Here is a 21,676-nt window from a genome sequence, read left to right on the forward strand (position 1 = left end):
ATTCTCCACACCCAACAATGCTGCAGTCCATTCCGCGTATTATTTGCAGGCACTCCTTATTTGTGAAGTAAACACCAATTATGATAGTGTGTGGGCGCAAGCCGCAAACTCATTTTTAAGCAATATGATTTTCATTTATTTTAATGGTTATTTTTAACAATGGAGTCAACATCCCAACGATAATCACTGAGGGCATTCACTGTCTAGACTTCTTTCTGGTGCATGTACCAAACATTAGGGCCATTCTTCATCAGGTCCAATGTTGACTGGTGTGCCGAAATGAACTATCTATATATCACCACCTTGTCTTTTCCCTATAACCACCCTGTATTTATAAAGTACATAATATTAAAAAATTACTGTTTTCTGAATTTGGAGTAATGCAGACAAATAGAGCCCATGACAAAAGTGGAGTTGCTGTAGGTTTTTGTCTTTTTTAAAATCATTTCCTTTATGTTATTAAAGGAGACATATCATATAAAAATTAAGAATGTACCAGTGAATTATACTCCTCAAAATATAGAAGGGTTGTACTTAATAAAGTTGTGTTTCGGACTGATTTATTGAGAAATTCCACCAACACCCCACTAGCCCCGCCCATCCGTTCCACTTCCTGTTGGCTGAATACTCTGGATGTGCAGGACGGCTGGCAGCTCTCGGTACACTGCACTGTAGGATAGGAACCAATCAGCAGCCAGGCTGACCTGATAGGGAACTGAAGCCTGTCTTTGCTTGTGTGAGTGCAGGGCTGTGATTGGCTCTCCCCCTCCTACTGTGCTTCTGGCAGGGACTGTTAGGACACGCCCACCCTTCATTTGAAACACGGACAGAGAACTGATAGGATCTATAGGGAGCTCCAGCTCATGGTTTGCTACTATTAAAATCAGCAGGGTTTATCCCGCTTAAACAAATCCTGTTGTGCCAGTATTTTGTGTTATTTGGATCGTGGTGGAGAGTACCGACGTCTCTCTAAATACTGTGCACCAGGTGGAACAGAGTGGAAAGGCCAGGGTGTGCTGGTGAGTGTGGATTAGCTCCAATAGAGGGGCCATTTTTACAGATAGAATTTATGTTTAGCCCAAAGTGAAACCAGCACCATATATTATTCATAATTGCCTATAAAATTAGGTTTTTCCATTTATCCAATATGTCTCCTTTAACATATTCAGAAAACAGAGTGAATTGGTTGGAATCACTGTTGCTCCTAAGTTTTTGAATAAAGAAAAAATGTTTTCAAAACTTCTGTGAAATAAAAACCTGGGTAGTATAATGAAGGCCCATGGCATTATTTGGTGGCTCTGCTCACTATAGGCAAAGAGATATTAAAAACACTAGTAACAACATTTCTGCATTGGGAGGTGAATGGTGCAGCATGTGCAATGCCTTTGTGTCAGGGGCAGCAGTGCATAATGGGTATATAACCCCCCCTCCCCCGTGATTTAGGGCTCTGAGCAGCCAAACACCATGATAACTTGTGGGATTGCTGCCATTGGATGCAAGGCTGGGCCATATTGGCACTCAAGGGAAAAGTACTTGACTCAGTGCCCTGTCTGAACCCCAAAACCACCCCCCGCCTCGCTCACATACCCATTCTGCTCCATCCAGCTCCATCTCCTCTGCCCCCACAGTCTACATGCTCCCATACTTGCTTCACTTGATTCTGTTCCTCTTCTCCACTCCAATTGTAACCCCCTGCCAATTTCACCCAAGACACGGGCTTTGTTGCCTACTCCTAGTTCTAGTATTGACTGGACGCCACAACTGTTCAAATAAGTCAATAAGTCAATTTTTGACTCCAAACATTAGTCAGATACCAGTTATAGTACCAGATGGGCTTCATGAACATATTTTTATATTTGTGTATTACTGAGTGACTTATAAGGAAAAGCACAAAAGAGATTGTGTAAGGTCACTTCAAAGTCCAGGATGATTAAGGACAATTTTATTTTTTATGGATATTTCCCCTGAGGTCAAACCTTCTATGCCTACAAAGGAAACTGCCTGTCACAGGAGGGAAGATTGGCACTGGGACTGTGTGCCTTAAACAAAATAATTATAAGATTACTGAGTTTATTTGAACACTAGCAATGACTGTAAAAACCAGAGACAGTAGTGTTAATAGGGTATGTTACGCAGCCCCCCAGAAGGACTGCCTCCATGCAAAATATAAAACAGAAGATCAGTGCCTAATGTTGAAAAGGAAAGAATAAAAGAATAATAAAAATCTATAGTATTGTTGAAAAAAAATCTGCGATGTACCCAGAGTGGCAGAATTCACTTTTAAAGTTCCCAGGAGAATGCTATACAATCCAAATAATGTCCTGATCGCAAACACTACACCACTCTGACAGAGTCATCATATAATGCATTCCATAAGGTACAAATTGACTTTGCTCCCTATCTCTCTCTCTCTGGTCTCTTTAATAAAAAAAAACAAAAAAACCTTTGAGTCCAGGCTTAGTGAGGCAGGCTGAAAAAAGTTAAAAGCACAATAATCCAGTTCTGTAGCTGGCGGGTTGGCTGCCAGTTGGAACGCACAAGCACATGCTAAGCAAGTCGTCCTTTCCAAAGCAGGAAGAGAGCTTTCGTATATTAAAGAGAATTCAATTTCATTCTTGCTCTACATGGGAAGTCATTAAATATATGCAGTCTGTTTCCTCTATTAGGAGTAGCCTTTATATATAACTAATTATTTCACATAAGAAAATCAAGGTATAATAATGTAAAATTCAGTTTCACTACAAAGTGGTGCTGGATAGGTTATAAACGGCTTCGTAGTTAGGAGCAAAGCTCTAAACGTGACTGAATAAAGGCATATTAGTCACTGGCATAACAAACTTATAGGAAAACCTTACCTATATATGTCAGTGAACATTAGACTCAAACACAATCAAACCCTCTATACACCCTAAGGCTCATTTGGCATTTTTTAAACTTAGAGTCAATACTACACCTGTAACTGCACAACAGTATTGCAGCCATACTGAGGAGCGATGCATGGCTTGCACCTGTTTGCAGCTTTGCTTTGACATTTTGAAAAGGGGAACAGTCATGTTGGCTCCCTGACTTTGTCCAGCCACCAACAGGTGGCAAAAGGACCTGCTTGGGTGGCAGTGGCTGAAAATTTGTGCTACATGTGAGATTTTGTAGAAAAGTAAGGAAAGAGTAGCCTGCGACTCTTCCATTCATGCTGATGGACTTGTAAGCAAAGAGAAAAGAAACCTGCCGCTTGCACACAGCCGACTTGATAATGTGGAGGTGATTTTCCCACACATGGCAGGAAATTTAGTTTCCATTCACATCATCTGCTAAATGACTTCTGCTCAGCAGAGACCTCGAGCTATGCCAAGATGTACTATGCAGCGAGTCGGATTTATGAGTGCGACTTCCCTTTTATATGAAAAGAGCCAGAGTAGCCAATTCTGCTCCGCTAGAGCTGTCAGCAAGAAATAACTGCTGATATATGTTTTTAATTGAAATAGGCAGATCTATTTGATTTTACTGCAACATTCACATCCAAGCGTGGAAGCTTAAAGAAGCATGCATACATAGAAAACACAGGAAATACCCGTTAACCGGTGCCAACACATACCATGCAGGAGTATTAGGAAGAAGATCCTCAAGCAGAGCCCTAGTAGAGGAAATACTGCCACAGCAGGTGTATGATTCCTGGGGGATTGCACACAGAGATGAGTACATGCAGCATGCAGAATGCATTCCATAGCTCATACATGCAAAGCAACACATATGGGGGCAATGGAGAACATCCATAAACAGTGCACTGAAATGTTAGCACAAAAAATACAACTTTATACAATACAACTCGTGTTTGTTTCTTTTTACGTGAATTATGTTTGCAGGTGACATTTCCACTAATTATATGGGAAGCAAAGCAGCCTCAACTGCCAAATTAGTTGCTCCTAATTTTAGACCTGACTTGAATGCGCCACTATTATGTGAACATGAAAGGAATACTATCACCCATAAAAGAAACTGATGATCTGCTTCTAACTGAAACAGAGCATGTGATTTGCCTGAGGCTGCATAAGAAGCGCACCCCCCAAACAGCTGTTATCACAGTGACATAACACCAATGCCCCTTTCTTGGCTGGCAGGATACTCAGCACGTTAAGCATTTCAGTAGCTGCCAGTATTATGAGTACTGCTGTATGTACCAGTAGCTGCCGTATCCAGGGTGCTCCTTAGCCGTACATAAATGGGTTCTTTGCACAGAATTTAGAACACTCGGAAGTGCTAATTGTGAGACAATGAAGCTATGTTATTTTTATTTGTTTTTAATCCAAGGAAGACAGCATTTCTTTAATTAAAATTCCCACTGTCCTGTCCATTGAGCTTTCAGCTCAGTACTGGTGGCAAATACAAATAGGGTTAGGTACCAGATTATTTCAAGTTTAAAGCAAATGTTACTCACTGAAATGCTATGCCTGGAATTTGTACTGATAGCTACAGTAGAGAATTGCTCTGCTAGTGATCATGGACATGTCTTATCGCTAGTGATAGCCACTTGAAATTCGGCAAATTGCCATTACAGCAAGCAGGCTATCCTTTAACTATGCATTCACTTGTCCAGTTTGACAACTGTTTAAATTATGGTAAGTACTACCGGAGACACTTCATGTAAATCTTCAACTAAAGAAGGAGAAATAACCATAGCAAGCAGCTACATCTTCAGCATGTAAATCTCAACAGTTCTCCAAATGTGGGAAATTATTGGACAAAACACAAAATAAGGGCACAGAACTTTTTGACTGTATTGGAGTGGATAGTCTCCTGCATTAAGTTATAATACGATTATAAGGTGGAATGCAGAAACACATGATATTAAAGAAGCCATTATTAAGAACAACTTCTAATGCTGATTTTGGGGGTTCAGTAGTTTTAGTTGCCTTACAATCAGGCAGGCAGGGCAGTTGAAGAAGAAATATAACCTATGTAAAAGAAGTGACTAAATGGTGGTTGGTTTCTATTATTGCTTAACATTAACATTAAATCATTATGGATTCCCATTGGTATGTGCTGTATATAGATACCAAAGGTTATGCCAAAGCATTATTTGAGTCACTTACTGTTTTGTTTTTTCCCTTTGCGGGGCCTGCGGGATTGGCCTTTGCCTCTGTTGCCTTTTTCCCTAATGAGGTAAAGGAGGACGATGCTTTGGCTGTGTTTGCAGCCTGGCAATTATTGTTATTGTTCTGATTTCCACTAAAACTTTCCATAATGGATCTTAAAGCTCCAAAGGGCCTTTTTTGCTGTTCTCCAGTTTCACCATTAGATGGGGCCTTTTGTGGAGCTTTGCTTGTTTCTTTCTCTTTTTCTTCATTTGGAACATCCTCAATATGTTCAACCTGCACTACAGGCTCCTCAAATGTTACTCGAAGTTTCAAGTTTTGTGAAGTCCTTCGTTTGGAAGATGGTGATTTTAGGGCACTTTTTGGACTAGTAGTCTTTTGAGCAGAACTGCTGTTTGGGGAAGAATTGGATTCCGCTGCTCCTGAACACTGAGGTATGCTTGACATCTGGTAGTGTGGCTCATAGTCAGGGTCACTGCTTTCAGACGTCGGGGATGGACTATGACCATCCACAGATTTGGAAGACTTTAATCCAAAAGGAAACCTCCTACTTGCACTACTTGCCTGAGTATGCTTTTTTATAATTAACTGTAGATTTTCAGAGTTTTCTACATTTTCTACTATGGGCTGTGGCCTTGGCTTATCTGCTTTTCTGACTACAGGATTCTTCTGATCCTCTGAATTATTAGAGTCTGTGTCAGACTCGCTGAGAGATCGTTGCATAAGTTGCCGTAAGCGAGCAAGTTTGTATTCTCTCTTTTCTGGGGGAATTCTCTTCCCACTTCGGGTGGCTTGGCCATCTTGGAATTCCAGTGAAAGCTTTTCTGGACTGGAAACATTCTCAGCAATGTCCTTGCCCAGTAACTGCCGCAGGATTTTATCAGATTCGTCGTCTAGTGCCCGGCAGCGTAGTCGGCTTGGAATAGATGTATTCAGGGACTGGTAATTTTCACTATAGCCATTAAGTTTGCCTTTTTGATTCAAATCTTCTGCATCAATTGTCTTCCACTGGTTACTGCCAGATGCAGGGGATGATGGTGAGCTGAGCAAAGCAAAGAGAAAGATTAAGTACTGTAACAGGTACAGATTTTATAAGAAGTTAAACATGCACTATATTATCTTAATGCAACATTTGGTACAGAATGACACCATATCAGCTCACTCGATGATCAGTGCCTATGTTATTAGTGTATCATGTTAGACTAATTGTGATTTAAAATTATAAACAGACCCCTGGCTGCAGCCCTTGTTGTACTATATGTATGTGGTTTGTTCCTGCTGCTATCACTTACTGTATCACTATGCTATGTAGTATATTTCTGTTTGTTGCATTTTCACCATTTTATATATATGCTTCTAAAAATACCATAGGAATGAATAAAGAGTAATAGTTTCCTCTCAAGGCAACTTTGGCGACTTCGGGAAATCACGGAGCCCCGTATGCCATCCCACCGGCGATTTACATTCTAGCCGTTGAGATGGCATTGCGGGGAGATTAGTCGCCCACAACAAGGAAGATTTGTTGTGTGGTGACTAATCTTCCCATGTGTCACAGCCCTTACTGGCACTGTTGGTTTAAGGCCCAATAACATGCTAATGTACTATTTTAGACCAAAAACTGTTTTTCTTTCATGTGAATGGTGGTGGCACAGAGAGGTTTAGGATGTGTTTCTGTGGGCTGACATAAAAACGCAGAGAAATATTATGTGTGCCATTATTTAAGCTGTTTCTATGTAAAATGTAATAAGTAGGGCCCCTTTATCAGCTTCATTTTGTATGAAGTATGTGTATACACCCTTCTGTTGTACAGCACTATGGACTACAGTAATGTTTTATAAATATTACATTAAAATAGAGTCTTGGGCTATGGCCATACTGGTGTGATTCTTGGTCTGTGGATAGCCCCTGCACTCTGATTAGATTTCAGATGTGCCTGCATCCGGAGCCACTGCATCAGTCCGGGTGCAGGCACACACAGCGGTACATACTCATGGATTTCAGGCCAAAACTCGCTCTGTGTGCCTGGACCTGGGCGGACACAGTGGTTCCAGATGCAGGCACATACTGTATGAAAGCTGATCAGAGTGTAGGGGCAGATTCTCGGCCTGCGTTCATTCACAGCCCAGGAATCAGCCCTATATGGCCCTATATAAGCTCAAGGACATAAACCTAAAGCAACCAGACATTTCCTTAATTGATAATATTATATCTTCTAGAATTGGTAATTTGCTATAGGTTACAGCCCTGCCATGTAACTTAATGAGTGACATAAGTTTTGCAACAGGAAAATTTGCATTGAATTACACTATCTTTCTCATCTTTGTTATAATCTATAGTAAAGTTGGTACATTTGATTGATAGTTATATGCAGAAAGAAAACTGTGTTATTTGCAACACAAACACTTTGGTTCAGCTGCAATGCTCCTATTTGGCGCTGCTAACGGGATTCTGCTCTGTAACAAAGCATCTACCTTGTGGTAGGAAGCAGATATTCAGCAGCCGGCGTGACCTTCGCTACCTGGCCTATTATATTTCATAGTTACAATTCCGATTACGTGCAGAGACCAATGAAATATTAAATGGTGCGCTGGGGTGCGAGGCTTCGTCATTCCCAATGTGTGAAACAAATACCCGTAGAACACAAATCCTTTAAGTGAATTTCAAGACATGAAACTCTAGCTAGTGAAAATGTACACATAATCCACTGGATTTTTAGAAGGAATCAAAAATAATATCAACGTGCCATTTGTGCATGGACTCTGGACTATAGTGTGTCACAGCTCAGCTCTTTGTACTGTAGTTCCACGGCAGCTGTTGCTGAGTTAAAGCTCCCAGCATCCCCCAACATATGGATGATGTGGGATGTGGGGACTTGTAGTCCAACAATGTGTACACTGAAAGTAATCCTGATTTAAAGGGATAGTGCAACTGATTTTAACACACACATTCATAAAGAACCCTGTATTTAAATTCTAAATGATAAAATTGTATTAAAAATCTGGTTTTCAGAAGGAACTTGGAGGAAGTCAGTGAGCGTGCATGCTATCCTGTGTAGCACATGTGAATATCCGGTGTAATGGGACCTGCCCCTGCTCCAGTCTTTCACTCTGTTTATTATCTGGTTCTCTTGCTTTCCAGCATAGCACCCTTTGCTCTTTGCCTTCATCCTTTTGGCAGGGCATGAACAGAACCCATTATATTACCTGGGGGATGTGGGGAGGGATCTCCCCTCAGTTCTGTGCGCTTCCAGTAGCTGCTGAAGGTGAGTCTGTAAATTGATACGCTCAGCCGTCTGCCTGCAAAGAAATACGCTGAATTTAAACCGAAGTTTCATGTGTCAGAAAGCCCCTCCCGACTCCAAGTGCTTTGTAGCTTAATCCCAGAATACTTTTAAACTGACTTTTTGCTTTTATTGTCATGGTTCTTGCCTATAAACTCTTAAACAACTCGTAAAAGGAAACGTGACGTGTGAGCTGATTTTAACCAGAGGGGCACTATATCATTATTTTAATGGTAAAGAAATGGCACTGGGAGCTGTAGTCGTGCAAGAAGTAGTATGGCTGTCTATTCCTGGAGGGCAATGATGTCCAGTCTGCATTCCACTAGTTGTTGTTGAACCACAACTCCCAGGTTGTACATCCCTTATGTATTTACTTGAGATATCAACTCAAGGGCTCCTCTGTGTGGGGCCCACCAGACAGTATTATTAGTAGCTGTGTATGGCCATCTTAAGGCCATCAGCCACATTCTCTCTTGTGTAAGATGCACAGTCACTTCCTTTGTTTAATTATTAATCCTGCTTTACAGCAAATTGGGAATGTACTTGCACCTTACCCAGAACAAAGGGCTCATTTATCATTTGCAAGGCAGGGTGCAAAGTGAAAAAAGCAAGCACAAGTTGGCATATTTTTGCACTTCGCACAGTCTCCCAAGACAACCACCTCTGGGGTGCAAGGACCTGTGCTTTCCCCATGAATACAGTGCTAACTACATTGACAGCACTGTATTCATAAAAGGTAAATGAGCACTTTGTGGGTATGTACAGAAGCAAACCAAACCTCAGAAGCATGTTGTGAAGCTCTAAGGATCACTAAATCAAGCAGTGCTTTAGCATTTGCATCTCGGGCACTGGTTAATTATTCCTCAATTATTAACTGTAGAATCTGTCTATGGAACCCAATCACCCATGATATGTAACATAAACACGTTAATAGGACCTTTTCTGGATAGAGGGACCCTGCCAAGTCAAAGGTCCTGAGGCAAATGCTCTGTTTTTAACATACAAAGATGAGGATATACTGTACACTAGAATTTTAATAAAAGAGAATATACAGTGTTTCATATAAAAGAGGTTGTTTTTGCATCTCTTACTCTTTTAACTGTTTAGTGAGTTTCACAACTTGAGAAGCCAAGGACATGCACGTCTCGACGACAACCAAGTATCTGGAGCACATTGTGTGGCCCTGGCGTTCGGCACTCTGTGAAGGCTTTTCCCCGGCATGGTTCTGCATAGTCACATTTGCTCCATACTCGACTAATGTCTGAAAAAATAATTATATTTTATTTCATGATATAAAACAGTCACAGAATGAGGGCATTATTTCTGCAGAACCCTGGAAATCTCACGGTAACTGAAGTTTATGGATCCATGCAATTCTAATAAAATATTTACATACAAAAACCATCAGAACTGAGTCTACCTTAAAATATTGGGCTAAGTCTGTAAATATCATTGGATAAACAGTGTATCTATCAAAGGGATTCTGCAAAACCTTTTAGGGTATAGTTTTTATTACTATATTACACTGTTCCCATAGCAAATAATCCATTCTACCATTTAACATTTTATTTTTGTAATGTATTTTTTTAGTTGTAATACTGGTGTGTAGGCGCCATCTCAGTGCCTGAGTCGCTGATCGGCTGCTGGGGGGTTTATCATAGCACAAGTCACATGTCTCTGACACCTGGGAAAGTAAGAATATGTCTATCCCCACTTCAAATTTTTTAAAATTAAATTTAAAAAAATGTGTTTGCACTTTTGAAAACAGATTTCAATGCAGGATTCTGATGGAGAAACACTATGAACTGATGCATTTTAAAAAAACATGTTTTCCCATGACAGAATGCCTTTAACTATTATTCTATAAAGGATTCCTATATACAGAGGCACATAAGACTAAACTATTATATAAGACTTTGCACAAGATCGTAAATTGTGCTTATTTTTCTGTATCAACAAGGAGGCAGAAATCACTAAGTAGGGATCTATATGTATAAATATATGTAGAACATACTTTTTCACATGTCCCTGTATATCAGCTGTCTGTCGCTGGCCTTGGTTTTGCTTTATATCTCTGGTTAGTGGAATCAGTACAGTACCCATTAGTAACTATGTTAGAGCTGTGAGCTCTTTACTCCTGTCACACTTCTTATACCAACCCCAATGATAGGGTATCTGTATCTGTCTGAGCAGCCAGCCATAGAGGGAAAACCCTGGAGAGAACATGTTGCATTCAGAAACAGGAGACTGTTGCCACTGTACAACTGGTTAAGTTTGATTTTGTTTTAACAAAGAAGTGACAAAACAATATGTCTGATCAAATTATGTACTAATATTTATCTATTACAAATGTAAAACTATAGGAACAGCTTGATTATAAAGTGCACACATTTGCTATCATCCTCATGTTTACGCAGCAGAATAGTCTGTCATATTTGGCAAAGTGCTGTACACATTCAGAATTATGACCTTTATATGTTATACAAATGTATAGTTCCGAGGCCCACTAATGCTCCAGACACTAATGCCAAAACTTGACTCATACAACTTTTGTGCTATTTTATCCTATCAAGCAATACTGACCCTGCTATGTTTTGTTATTAACCCCCTAAACAAAGTGGAAAATGCCACTACAGAAACAGCAATATTCTTTGGAACAAAATAATAATGGACCCAACTATACTCCATCTGCACTATATCATTAACTAACCTAATCACAAGTCTTCCCAACAAAATCCCCTTCATTGGCTGCCAACATAAAAATGTTCTTCCACTAGAGGGAGGTATCTGAAAAAGCTTTGAAATTAGTAAAAAACATGAACAAAAGCAACTAGCAAGCATATCCATCTTTGTTTAACAAAGCTTCTCTATTTACAAGCCAGTGCTATAAGAGTTAAACTATGACCAATTACCTGCCAATTAAAGTCAATAGTGCCACTCTTTATTAACATGAACTAATAAAATGGCACCTAGATAATTAAGTATGTCCTAATCAAATCTTAACTCTTTTAACCACTAGTCTGCTCACTTTGTGTGGGTCATAGCCTATGCATGATGTATGGGCCTTTGAATTTTACTGAAGACCCAATGAACATTAGTTGTACACATCTCTATACAGTATAAGTAAGTGCGTGCGCGCACGAAACGCGTCAGGCGTCTAGTTTTTAGATGGAATAATAAAGACCTGGTTTTAGCAGCATATCGTGTCCGGAGATGTTTGGAGCTCAACTGTGTATGATATAGATTCTCCCTCCAGCTACGGGTTCGGGGCCCTGAGCACCCGGACCATTTGTGGACTCTGGTGAGCCTTTTCTGATTCTGCATCATTTACAAATCTTTATTTGGGGCCCCCTAGAGATTCTTTACAACTACGCTAGGTCTGGGGTGTTCACACCTGGACCTTATTTATCTATTTGGTACGGGTTTTTACTTATTTGGGGCTTCAATTGTTATTGTTTATATTTACTTTGTTATAAATATTATTTAGATTTTAGGCTTTATTATTTGTTTGCACATCTCTATACAAACCAAAACAATATAACAACTGGATTGAGGAACATATCATCCTAAAATAGAGTAGTATGACATAAAATAGACCCCTTTTACCTGTATGCAGCCAAGATACCCATGCTGGGATGCAATGTGCACAGCGCTGTTTCCACACTTGTCAATTTCATCCAAGGAAATCCCTTGTTCTTGCATGAACTGTAGAAGCCAAAGAAGTATTTTTTCCTAAGCAAAACACAAGCAAGGTCATTTTCAGTCTTGCTGAACACACCCAAGCCCTGCTAAACAGAGATTGCTATAACCTAGGTGTATTGGCAGAGAGAATGAGGCAATGTTTTATGAAGCCTCTTAACAACTGTTATTCATTAAATATTGTGAGTTTCATTTTCCCTCTGGTGGATGCATCAGGCTGCTCTAGGCTTGGAATGAACTATGCAGACAGTATTGCGCACTGCTTATGGTGCAGAACAGCAGAGGTGCTGCCAGTATTATATACATAAAGCCAGCGCTACATCTGGTCTGAAACCAGCTCCACACACCTAGTCATACTGGAAGAATTACTTCTTGTGTCTTTTTGAATAATAAATCACTGTATCTTATCCATGTGAGCAAATGTATTGCCAGGCAGCCTAACATTAGTTTATCTATCCATACGACAGTAGACTCAATGGCACGTTGGTCCATGCATGTACCAGTGCTTGGCAATACCAGTACCCACCTGTATGTAGGAAAATTATTTGCCAAACACAAATAGCCCTACTGTACCCCTTGGCTACAGGTATATGATCCATTATCCAAAATCCTATAATCTAGAAACTCTGAATTATGGGAGGGCCATAGAGTCTGTTTTAATCAAATTATTCTAATTTTTAAACATGATTATCTTTTACTCTGTAATAATAAAACAGTAACTTGTACTTGATCCCAACTAAGATATATTTAATCCTTATTGAAGGAAAAACAATCCTATTGGGTTTATTTAATGTTTTAATGATTTTATAGTAGACAAAGTATTGTGATCCAAATTATGGAAAACGCCCTTGAACATTCTGGATAACAGGTCCCATACCTGTAGGTTTATATTTTAATATAGCCCTTGTCTTCATATATGTAGAATAACACTCTAACTTCCTGCATCCCTCCACCTCCCCAACTCCCATTTCAGTTTTGGGTTTTTAATTGGTACTGTATCCAGTCTCTTACTATGCTCTTACAATGGTATTAAGGGTTTCTTGTGAAGTTCTGAACAAAATTCATGTAACCCTACACTATTACACCTTAGGTCATTTTCCAACTCTAGCATGTCCTGTCTCTAATATTCATAGAGAGCCAAGTCTTGATACTTTGCAAATGCATCTAAACATGCAGCTTCTCAGAACTCCATTTAATTGTAGCTCCCAGTAGGGCAAGCCTCTACTGATCACCACCTACTCTCTGTTAGTACAAACAAATAGATTGCAAGGTGCCTGGGCAATCTGGACATCACCCTTCATTTTTTTTATTAAAGGATGGGGATCAAGTATAAAGGCTAATTAGAATGAGATTTAGAATACACACTTGATTCCTGCAGGGGTACTTCTGGATTGAACAGAATGATTAAAACAATAATGTTATATATAGCAAATAATTTAGGCATGAGGCCCAGGCTAAATTCATTTATACAGGTCATGAAAGTAGTACACATAAACACCAGTAGAAAGAATATATGTTACACCTTATTCCCAGCTCTTGTGTATTATTTAACATTGTTATATGCTGGCCTAACCAAATATCATGGGGCAGGTGGGGGGTGAAATTGGGAAGTTTGAAAAAAAACTGCCCTGGGGAGCAGGTCCAGTATAGCTAAATATATACATAATACATATAGTCAAATTTGCAATATACTGAGAATGTTTTCTATAAACTGATATCAAACAGATGCTGACACTGCATTTTTGTTTTATGGATCATCTGAAGGGATATGTTCTGTTCTGCTTTCCTATACTCCTTGCCATTTCCTATTAGTGGTTCTCAGTTTGAAAAACAAAAAAAGAAGCTGCTCGGATGAGTAGTGAAATGTCTTCAATGATTACCAAACAAGTCCAGTTGCTTTAGATTTATTTATACTAGACAATCTATATTTATGTTTCCTTGTATCCTTGATACTGTTATTATTCCCATGTACTGTTGATGTACCAGTTATATACTGCATTGCATATTCAGAGTCTACCAGGCCAAGGGAGTCTCTTGGGACTTATGGTCAGAAGAAGCCAACACAGGAAGAGAATCCATGTTTTCCACAATAAAGGGTTCATTGTTACAGCTCAGGTTTTCAATGAAGTCGCTCCTTCAATTTCCTTAATACCTCATTACCTTTACTACACATTTCTAAATATTTCTGAGACTGGGCAATTATGAAAAGGAAGAACTTAGTATAATCTCTGATCTGAAATAACATTAGTGGAATAAACAGTAATATAATTCCTTAGGAATATGGCCCAAAGGAAAGTATGTGGAGGAAAAAGGGTGAAAGTTCAAAATACTTGAAGAAATGATTATCAATCTTAGGTGTTCAGAGGAAAACAGCAACCATCAATTTTACGGCATGTTGGGTGAGAAAAGGGCAGTGACAGCAATAATATAGTTATATTATTGCTGTCACTGCCCTTTTCTCATCCAACATGCCTCTAGATTTAAGACTACTTTTTGGAGAATTCCTTTTCTTAAGCCCCTCCATGGCAGTGATGGCATCACTCAAGCTCACAACAGTGTCAAGTAAAAAATAACAAAATCCACAAACTTAAAACAACATAGGCTACTTACAAAGAGCTACGTTATGGGGTACTGCTTCCAAAGTGGCAGATTCACATTAATCCTTTGTGTCTATGTAACATTTTGTGCCTTTTTAACTCAATTAAGGGTGGTCATAGACGAGTTATGACAATTTGTACCTCTCAACTTTTGCACTTGTATTTTTTAAAATCTTTCTGAAGTTTGAGTTGAGCCAGCAAACTGATCAGAGCAATATACAAAATACAACACAACAAATAAATCTATTTAGCTAATCTGGAAACTATCTCAGCGCTTGTGATTGGTTGCAGTAGATACACAATTGAACAAATCGCCCATGTTGAGGTGTAAGAGCTAAAAAATATGTTATACTTTGTCAATTTTGATACACCTTAGAAAAGTGTTCTTGTTTATCATACGTTATAATGAATGAAAATGAGTGTAAGTGTGCAAAGGGGAGATTTGCATGACTGTAAAAGTGTTTTTTCTGCCTTATGTCTTGTACCATGTGTTACAAATTTTAGGAGAAAAATATGGTAAAGAAATATATATATAATATATATATATATATAATATTCAAAATATATATATAATATATATATAAAGAAAAACATATACTGCTAAATGTATAAAGAGAAATATAAAGAGAAAGAAGAAGAATGAGCACAGTAAGAAAAAAGAGGAGGTGGGATCAACTGAAGGCTGAACAGTTGGAAGCTATGGATGACAGTCAAGAAAGTGCTTCAATACACTGAAAAGTTTATGAAAGCCTTTCAGGGCTTTTTAAATGTGCTGATTTGTCAGAATTCATTTACCTGCTTTGATAAGTTAAATTAAGTTCTTTCCTACAAAGATTTAGAGTTCACCCTACTGTGTTGGTAAGTCTCTTAAGGACTTACTACAAAACAAACGTATATAGACACATTATTCTGCCCCCCAGTTATTTGGCCTTTAGGCTGAATATGCAGGTCTAAGATAAAATAATGTATAATTTTGGCTTTGTTCACTTCAACATCTACTGATGCCCTATCTACTCCTAAAGAAGGAGGATCAACAAATTAAACTTTTACTTTGGAAAGATTCTGATGTAATAAATCGCGTGGCAGGATAGTCTGTCAAAAATTCCCCCTATATATGCCCAGATGGTTAGGTAGTATAATTAAAATTGACAACATTCCCTGAACAAATCTGGTCAAGTGGCAAACAGTGTGTACACTAAATAGTATACTGTGTACACTAGAGTGGGGCACTAAAGGCCCACCAGAAAACCCAATATCAAGCGCCCACACAACTTGAGGCATTTTTATGCTTGCACAGGAAAACTCTGGTATCCCCATATATTAAAAAATCAAATTGAGAAAGGGCCCACTGTACGCCGGCAGGCCAGTCCAAAACTAATTGTATACAAGGATGATGGATGTAACAATGAATAGGCAAACTTTGTTACAAGAGGTGTAGTAATAAATCTATCCATGAATAAAGCAGTAATTAACACCAAGTGCAGCCATAAAAGTGTAGTAAAATGACACAGTGTGAGCTACATACCTGTCCATAGCCAGCGGCATAATGGATAAGGCTTGGGTGATCTTTAGAGCAGCTTAACTCTGCAATGGCTTCTGTTTCACTCACCATCCAACGGACACACTCCAGCTGACCTCTCTGAATGAAAAGGAAGAAAAAGAATTTGTCAAAATATACAGACATCATCCCTGGCCCAATAAAAAGCCTTGGAACAAGAAGGCCTGTCATAAGAAAGTACGTGTATTAATTCATCACGTTTACTGCCTCTTTCTTTTAAGAGGTTCTGGGAAATGCTGGTTGCCAGAAATAATGCATCAAGTATAGTTATGGGCCACTGGACAGGCGTAGTTATCAGAAGAATCCTGCATACTTTCTCCTCTCCTTCGGACACAATAAGTGAGTAGAATTCCGCTCTTAGAACATTAGCTTTATCTAGTTTGCACAAAAACATTAAACATTTACAGAAACCTCTTTATTCCTGTTTGACTGAATGTCAAACAAATGTCATTTTTCATATTCCTTATCATGTGCTGTTCTTCTAATACTCCCTAAAGACAACCAAAAATAAAATTTCTTAAAGTGAAATTTTTTTTGCCACAAATACTCGAATCGTTGCAAAGATTGGAATTCGAATGTTGATAAATCTGCTACCTCATATCTTTTATTATATAACTCTGTAGTCTCAAAAAAAATGCTTACATTTTAATACACCATTAAGGGATATAAATCTTCAAGACAGTGCAAAAACTTAACAAAAACGCCAAATAAATCATAAATGACATTTGCTCTACATAATTCATGGCCTGGTCCATATAGAAAATGTACTGCTTTGCTCATACAAGCAATGTTTAGTTACTTTCAAAAATGATTCTCTTTGCATGGAATCACAAGTCCATTTATCAATTGGAACATTCAGTACACTTACTAAATGTGCCTTTTTAAAACATAATTACGAACATATGTTGAGTGCGCAATGGCAAAGGCTATGACATGAATATTAAGCAGACATCATTAATAAATTACAAGAAACATGCAAATATTGTGATCTTCTTCCAGGGGTCATGAAGAGACATTCTCATAAGTAATTTAGGATTCCTCTCCATGGTCTTTGGAGGAAGCAATATTCCTCATGGGCCTCATTTAACAAAACAAGGGCTTGTTTGTCAGGGGTCAAGGTCTGCAAATGGTAGATGAGGTTCAAGGTAAATTAAGGCAAAGTTATACATCTGGATAGTTAGAATATTTATGGTAATGATAGGTAAATAGTCCATGAAGAATAATTTGTGGGTAATAATGAAATACAGAATAGGCAACTGGAAGAAATTTCTGGAAGGAGAAAATATTTGATTAGATAAGCAGTACAGCTCTGATAGCAACTTCATAAAAGGCATGTCATGAAATGAGTACAAATTGCCAAGATGGGTCGTTTAACTAATATTCAGTTTGGAGGATCAGTTATGGATTCCCAGAAGCTTGAAATGATCAGATTTATTAATGCCTTCTTGACTGGCAGGAAAGTAATCTCCCATTCATCAGAAGAATTGCCCAAGGGATGTGAGGCACTAAATATTTTATTAGCGTCATAGATTTTGGTTATAAGTTAGGCAGACATACTGATATAAAAAGATTTTTCTTCCACTAGCTTGTCCTGCAGTTGCCTAAATACAAGCAAATTGTCATTAGTAATTCAGATCTGGAAAAATTGGTGTGAACTGGGATATTTAATAAAATACATATCTGCCAAATGCACAGATGGTGGCAGTTTCACCTGTATGTGAATCTAATGGACAAATGCACAGTATGCTCTCTATGAATATATCTATGAGTATTATATATACCATAAAACGTTTATATCATTGTATATGTATGAAGTCAATTATAAAAAGTTTTTTTTTACCAAAAGCAAGTATTTTGTTAATCCCTCCCCTCCTTACATGATAATGCATTATTTATGGCTATAAGGTGTCCTGCAGAATTCCCTCTTTGCTCTTTTTCCAAATGTATATAAAAGTTTGTTGAACCAGACAGACACAATCTTGGATATTTTCCAAAAAAAAAAAAGTTAAATACAGCAGTGACTTATGGCAAAAGCATTTAACAGCCTGTCGATTTAAATACCCTTGGGGTGATGAATCAAACTATAGAAGGAGATCTTTCTCCATTAAGTTACTCTAAGCACCATTTAAAATCCAAATACTTTCCTTCTGTTCATATGAAAAAGGCAACAGTTGGATTAGTTATATCACGTTCCAGGTGTTATTTGCTGGGAATGCAACAGCGGTAATATTTTTTAAAAAGCAGCATGTTTAATCACATTATTAATTCAGTAATAACCAGAATGGGGGGCAGTATTATATGGCATTAGACTAATCTTATCTTTTAAGTGCAGAGTTACCATAAAGTTTTGTCATTCTAAAACTGCATCTATAAAATATAAGATACGAATGAACAAAATTAGAAATATATCTTGAAATTAAATAAATACATAAATAATTGATATGGGTTTGCAGACATGGTATCCATTATTAGTTCCTTAAGTTGCTACAGTAACCCATTATTTATTTACTGGTTAATTTAGCTGATGGCGTAACCCATCATTTATTTATTCTCAGTTCAGAATGACAGGATTAAGAATGAAGTGATGGAAAAAGCCCAGTGTAGCCACAGAAAGTAGGAGGAGGAAATAATTAACTGACAGGCCATGGTTTGTATTGGATAATGTTATTGGGTTTTGATCCACTTCCTTATCTAGAGTAAAGCATATTTATATTTAAATGTTCATTTTATTGATTTTTCTTTAGTCTTAGGAAGATGTTATCAATGTTAATATTCTGGTTGCAAATTTGGTAGCTTTTGACTTTTCTTTATCTAAAACGTCACCAGGACCAGAAAGTCTGCTAAACTCAGTTCAAAGTTAACCTAAAACTGAGGCTTTTGTATCTTGTGGTCTACTATCCTTGCCTTAAAATAACTTTACTCAGGTTGTGGCGATACATTACTTACACCAGTCACTGCCCCAGTGGAGCTTACAATCTAAGGTACCTATCACATTCACACAAGCACTATGGTCAGTTAACCTCCCTGTTTATTCTGGGGTGTGGGGGGAAGTTGGGAAACCTGGAGAAAACACACAGAAGCATGGGAAAAACATATAAATTCCTTGCAGATATTGCCCTGCCTGGCATTGAACACACTCACTAAGGTATGACAGAAGTTATTTAAAAAAAAATAAAAAACAAATGAACTTATATTTCTTAGATATCCCTTTTAATCTTCTAGCTCAAATCTTATTCTAAACAAGAAGAAAACTGGAAGTATGCCATATCTTGACATAAGCAGAAATCCCATTTGTAAATCATCATGCTAAACAGTAGATAAAAACCAGTGGGGTTGTTTACTTAAGTCTTCAAAGTGGAAAGCTTGGCACAAATCCTGTCAGTGTCTATGATATTTTATTTACGAAGTAACCTAGATCGCTGATTCTCCTCTGATTATATAACAGTGAGAAGGCGCCGTAATGTCTAATTTGCTTGAAGAATCAAATAACACCTGAACTGCTGATTTTCTCCCCCAAAATTAATACAGATGCATTTTTTTAGCTATCTCTTCACTGGTCACTCAGGTCTCATTGGATATCAACCGGGGAATCTTTAAAGTACAACTAGTAGTGTTTGTTGGATGTGGTTGAATTAACAGATCACATCCTATATGTCAGATGTAGGTACACATGGCTATTAATAAAATCTGATCTATTAACAACTAGGATTTTGCATCCAACATGACAATTGGAAGGGAATATGAAGGTTTTGTAGGATGCCACAAAATCTTGAGCTGTTGCATGATGAGTTCCTATGGGTCAATTAAAGACAAAAATCTACCGTGTCGATCTGACCTGTTTGCCAGCACAATGCGACCAAACAAGAATTACCTTTATTGCTAAGCCAGCAGGAGTAAGTTTCTCATCATTCCTTTCACTCAAGCAGTCTTCGCCCATGAGAGAAGTAAGGTGCTGCAAGCATTCGGCATGGCCCTGGGATGCGGCAATATGCAAAAGGTTGTTTCCATTTTCATCATGGATCTGATCCAAATTATCAACGGCAATGTGCGGCTGTACAAAGGAACAAAGGAAAAGCACAACTATCATTGCAGAAAAATTTATGGAAAGAATCTGTCTTTATATATGTTGTAAATTTACCATATCTGGAGCAAAAAGCCACAATAGGCAATATGTTCTAGTTTTTGCTGTATTTCTTTAGTTAAAGCTGATTTCAAGGCAAACCAAGAAAGATTTCCAGTTAAAACATCATATTTTAATAAGAGAAGGAGATGGAGCAGTGTGCTTGCCAAGATGTTCTGGCATTTAAACAGCTCTCAGTAAAATATGATGAATTCATGAACATTTCTGATGGATCTGCATTATGGCAGCCATTACCTTTGTTATAAATGTTTGTGTATAAAAGGCAAACCTGTTTGTCAGTGCTGTAAACAATGGCATAAAGGTAATGCAAAATGATGAAAAAAACATATAAAGGCATAAAACTGAGTGGGAATTCATTGCTGCTAAATTAAGTTTTACAATCTTTGGTCAATAATGCACAGAGTCAACCTATATAATAGTTCCCAAGCTGATACCTGTGTCAGGTAGAATGTTATTTATGCAAGAATGAAAGAGAGAAGACGCTACTGTGACTCAAAGATTTATAAAAATACAAACCATCGTTCAAACCAAAGAATACATGAAGAATGCAGAAACAAAATGGCATCTCTGAATTCCTCCCCACCTGTCAAGGGATAATAATGGTGGTTGTAGCTGAACAGCCAGAGGACCACAGGTTGGACCTTCCTTCAAACAGTATATTTAATAATATAATATACGTAAATGTATATGGCAGCATGGTACAGCTTTTCTAATTAAGATACACATTTAGAATGGCTGAGGTGCCTGGTGATATACCCAATAAAACAACACATTGTGTTCCTGTAGATAGCACAGACATGTCAAATAGCCAGCACCATTAGCATCTGCAGACAGCCGTTGCCAATCTCTTTCTGGAAAGCTGACAGGTTGGCTTGCCTTCTGTCTGTCTCCCTTTTATCACTTATTACTTAGTACAACATCTGCAGCCCACACCACTAGTAGACTCAGCTATATAATAATTACAGGAAGGCAGGCTGAGTGCCTAGTTGGGACACTGTCCAGTCAGAATAAACTCTCATTATTCCAAGAATACTGTTAATGATATTTCCAACAATGACTTACTATTCTAGACTGTAATTATCCATAAAGAGGTTAGGTACAGAATGATTCCACCAATGCTCACAGTAGAGGGCTAAATTGGCTTATAGGTAAGGTACAAATACTTTCCACAGCATTACTTACAGATGCAGGAAATCATAGAGTGGTGCCCCCAAAATTCTAATTTTTCCTTTTAATGAATGATTTTTGTTTTTGTCAGTCTTTTATTTTTTCTTGGCAGAATACCCCTCGAACCAAACATTTAATTAGGAA

The 21,676-nt window shown here is 38.1% G+C and overlaps 1 protein-coding gene across 4 annotated transcripts in view; it reads right to left on the reverse strand.

Annotated features, from left to right (window-relative positions):
* Positions 1-21,676, reverse strand: part of sncaip (synuclein alpha interacting protein) — a 121,164-nt gene that overhangs the window by 4,398 nt on the left and 95,090 nt on the right. For 3 of the 4 annotated variants that reach the window (XM_012959362.3, XM_031897761.1, XM_012959369.3), the window contains 7 exons: positions 20,096-20,275; positions 16,192-16,305; positions 11,977-12,102; positions 9,462-9,631; positions 8,294-8,386; positions 5,088-6,132; positions 3,593-3,669 (listed from right to left, as the gene is read on the reverse strand). In XM_012959362.3, coding sequence (XP_012814816.1) covers positions 3,593-3,669; positions 5,088-6,132; positions 8,294-8,386; positions 9,462-9,631; positions 11,977-12,102; positions 16,192-16,305; positions 20,096-20,275 — 1,805 coding nt within the window. The remainder of the gene's footprint in view (positions 1-3,592; positions 3,670-5,087; positions 6,133-8,293; positions 8,387-9,461; positions 9,632-11,976; positions 12,103-16,191; positions 16,306-20,095; positions 20,276-21,676) is intronic. The other variant, NM_001005712.1, reaches the window with a different exon arrangement.

Source organism: Xenopus tropicalis, chromosome 1 (assembly GCF_000004195.4).
Source record: "Xenopus tropicalis strain Nigerian chromosome 1, UCB_Xtro_10.0, whole genome shotgun sequence".
NCBI classification, from domain to species: Eukaryota; Metazoa; Chordata; class Amphibia; order Anura; family Pipidae; genus Xenopus; species Xenopus tropicalis.